Raw genomic sequence first — 1,235 nt, 5'->3', positions numbered from 1 at the left:
CGGCAGCGAAGATGAGTAGTGTCGATAATGATGATGCATCCATCCCTACAACACTAGCGTCATACCCCCAATACAAAGAACAAATGTCACAGTCTCTCCACCACCAACAATGGGAAGCTTCAGGATCGAGTCCGCCTAGTAGCAGCAGCAGAAATATTCTATCGAGGACACAGCGTTATGAGAGTGATCAGTCTATTATACTAGTATACCTATCTCATCAGAGGTTGCTATCGAATTGCATTATTGGATGTTGTTCATATCAAAGAGGAGGTAGCTCACTAGAGAGGCTTTCCTCATACTCAAGCAAAAAGTTAGTGATATCATCAGCGAGTATACCAGTTGGGCTAAGATCCGGTATATCATGTAGTTGAGGTGCACCGTTGCCAGGATGATGATGATGTCCTTGATGGAGAGATTCAACAGGCAGCAGTATCCCCCCGACAGAAGCTAAAGGGCCGAATGGTGGCGACTGATCATATCTGACAATGTTTTTCTATGCAACAATAATAGAGCTGGGGTACTTACGCTGTGCTTGCTACTGAGCTCACTGTTGGATTACGATTAGAAGTAAACATCAAGGGTGGGCTTCCAGCAGCACCAGGAATGCCGTGTTTGAGGGGGAAGTACGACTGAGTGCCCCCACCGCCCCCGCCGCCACCCTGAATAGACCTAACACTAGCCTTGCTTCAATAGCTGCTTACGGTCCTTGAGACGTTGCCTCCTTGCCCTCTAGAGAGGGCATTACGACCATTGTTGTTGTTGCTATTGCCCATACCACCAGGCACCCATGTCTGATTGGTAGCATATGATACGTTGATAGATCGTGATGAGCCCGGAAAACAATACTCATTCATAGACATCGCAGCCTCAGCATCAGGAGCCTAATCACCGTAACCATAATCGTGACCATAAAGATAATATACTTACGTAAGCAAATGTAACAAAAGCAGCACCCTTGGACTTCCCCTCAGAATTAGTAAGCAAGGCAACCTCAAGGATCGGACCAAACTGTCCGAACAATTGCGCCAAGTCGAGCGTCGTCTTACTATACGGTAGGCACCCAACGAAAAGCTAAGATCAAATCACTTCATGGGCATTGTGACAAGACTCTACCTTAGCCGGAGTAAGACCTTCCTGTGGGAGATTCGGACTGGGCACCAGGACACTCGGAGGCTGTCGCGTTTCAGGATTGCCTAATGCGAGAGGATTAAAGTCATCATACCACTCCACGAACA

At 47.4% G+C, this 1,235-nt stretch overlaps 1 protein-coding gene across 1 annotated transcript; it reads right to left on the bottom strand.

The window, feature by feature from the left end:
- Nucleotides 1-521: 521 nt before the first annotated feature.
- On the bottom strand, nt 522-1,071 carry Pmar_PMAR028912 (conserved hypothetical protein; the record flags this gene model as incomplete). Its single annotated transcript, XM_002772536.1, has 3 exons — nt 522-659; nt 702-881; nt 928-1,071. Coding segments are annotated over 3 exons (462 nt in total), but the record flags the coding sequence as incomplete, so codon positions are not given.
- Nucleotides 1,072-1,235: the final 164 nt, after the last annotated feature.

The sequence above is a fragment of the Perkinsus marinus genome (assembly GCF_000006405.1).
Source record: "Perkinsus marinus ATCC 50983 genomic scaffold scf_1104296960886, whole genome shotgun sequence".
NCBI classification, from domain to species: domain Eukaryota; phylum Perkinsozoa; order Perkinsida; family Perkinsidae; genus Perkinsus; species Perkinsus marinus.
The sequence above is the reverse complement of the archived record's forward strand: the minus strand, read 5'-3'. Positions and strand labels throughout refer to the sequence as shown.